General features: G+C 46.1%; 1 protein-coding gene across 1 annotated transcript in view; it reads left to right on the forward strand.

Annotated features, from left to right (window-relative positions):
* Positions 1-687, forward strand: part of EMH_0080640 (glycogen synthase, putative) — a gene marked incomplete at both ends in the record, with an annotated part of 2,326 nt that overhangs the window by 292 nt on the left and 1,347 nt on the right. Inside the window, 2 exons of the mRNA XM_013500283.1 lie at positions 71-176; positions 392-551. Of these exons, the coding sequence (XP_013355737.1) occupies positions 71-176; positions 392-551 (266 nt within the window). The remainder of the gene's footprint in view (positions 1-70; positions 177-391; positions 552-687) is intronic.

A 687-nucleotide genomic window follows, 5' to 3' on the forward strand; every position in this document is an offset into this window, starting at 1 on the left:
CCTGTTCTGACCGAGGGTTTAGGGTTTAGGGCCTAGGGTTTAGGGTTTAGGGTTTAGGGTTTTGGTGCAGGACGTATTTATATGAACAAACGCGAAGACGCCTATTGGCTGCATCAGCTCCCCACGGAGCTTCTCGTGGACCCTCTCTGGCACAACCATGTTGTAAACCCCTCGAGGTCAAGATGAGGGTTTAGGGTTTAGGGTTTAGGGTTTAGGGTTTGTGTTGTATGTGTGTGTTGTGTGTTTGTGTTTTGTGCATTGTGCGTGTGCGGACTGCAGGACTTGTGTGTATCTATTGTTTGTCTATTGTTTTTCTTTGGTTTGTCTAGGGTTTAGGGTTTAGGGTTTAGGGTTTAGGGTTTAGGGTTTAGGGTTTGTGTGTGTGTTTCAGGTGCGTGCTGCTGCAGTGTGACTCATGGGGCACAGTGTCTCCTTCATACAAAGCTGAGCTGCTGCAGGACGGAGACAGCGGGGGCCAGAGCTCGCCCCTCGCCCCGCTGCTCCGCAGACACTCCAGCCCCTTTGCTGTGCCCAACGGAATACCCATACAGGTACAAACCCTAAACCCTAAACCCTAAACCCTAAACCGCCGGTATGTATAGTAGTCCGTAAACCCTTAATTTCAATCCCTTAAAAAAAAAAAAAAAAAAAAAAAAAAAAAAAAAAAAAAAAAAAAAAAAAAAAAAA

This window comes from Eimeria mitis, genomic scaffold (genome assembly GCF_000499745.2).
Source record: "Eimeria mitis Houghton genomic scaffold, Emh_scaff5228, whole genome shotgun sequence".
Lineage (NCBI taxonomy): Eukaryota > Apicomplexa > Conoidasida > Eucoccidiorida > Eimeriidae > Eimeria > Eimeria mitis.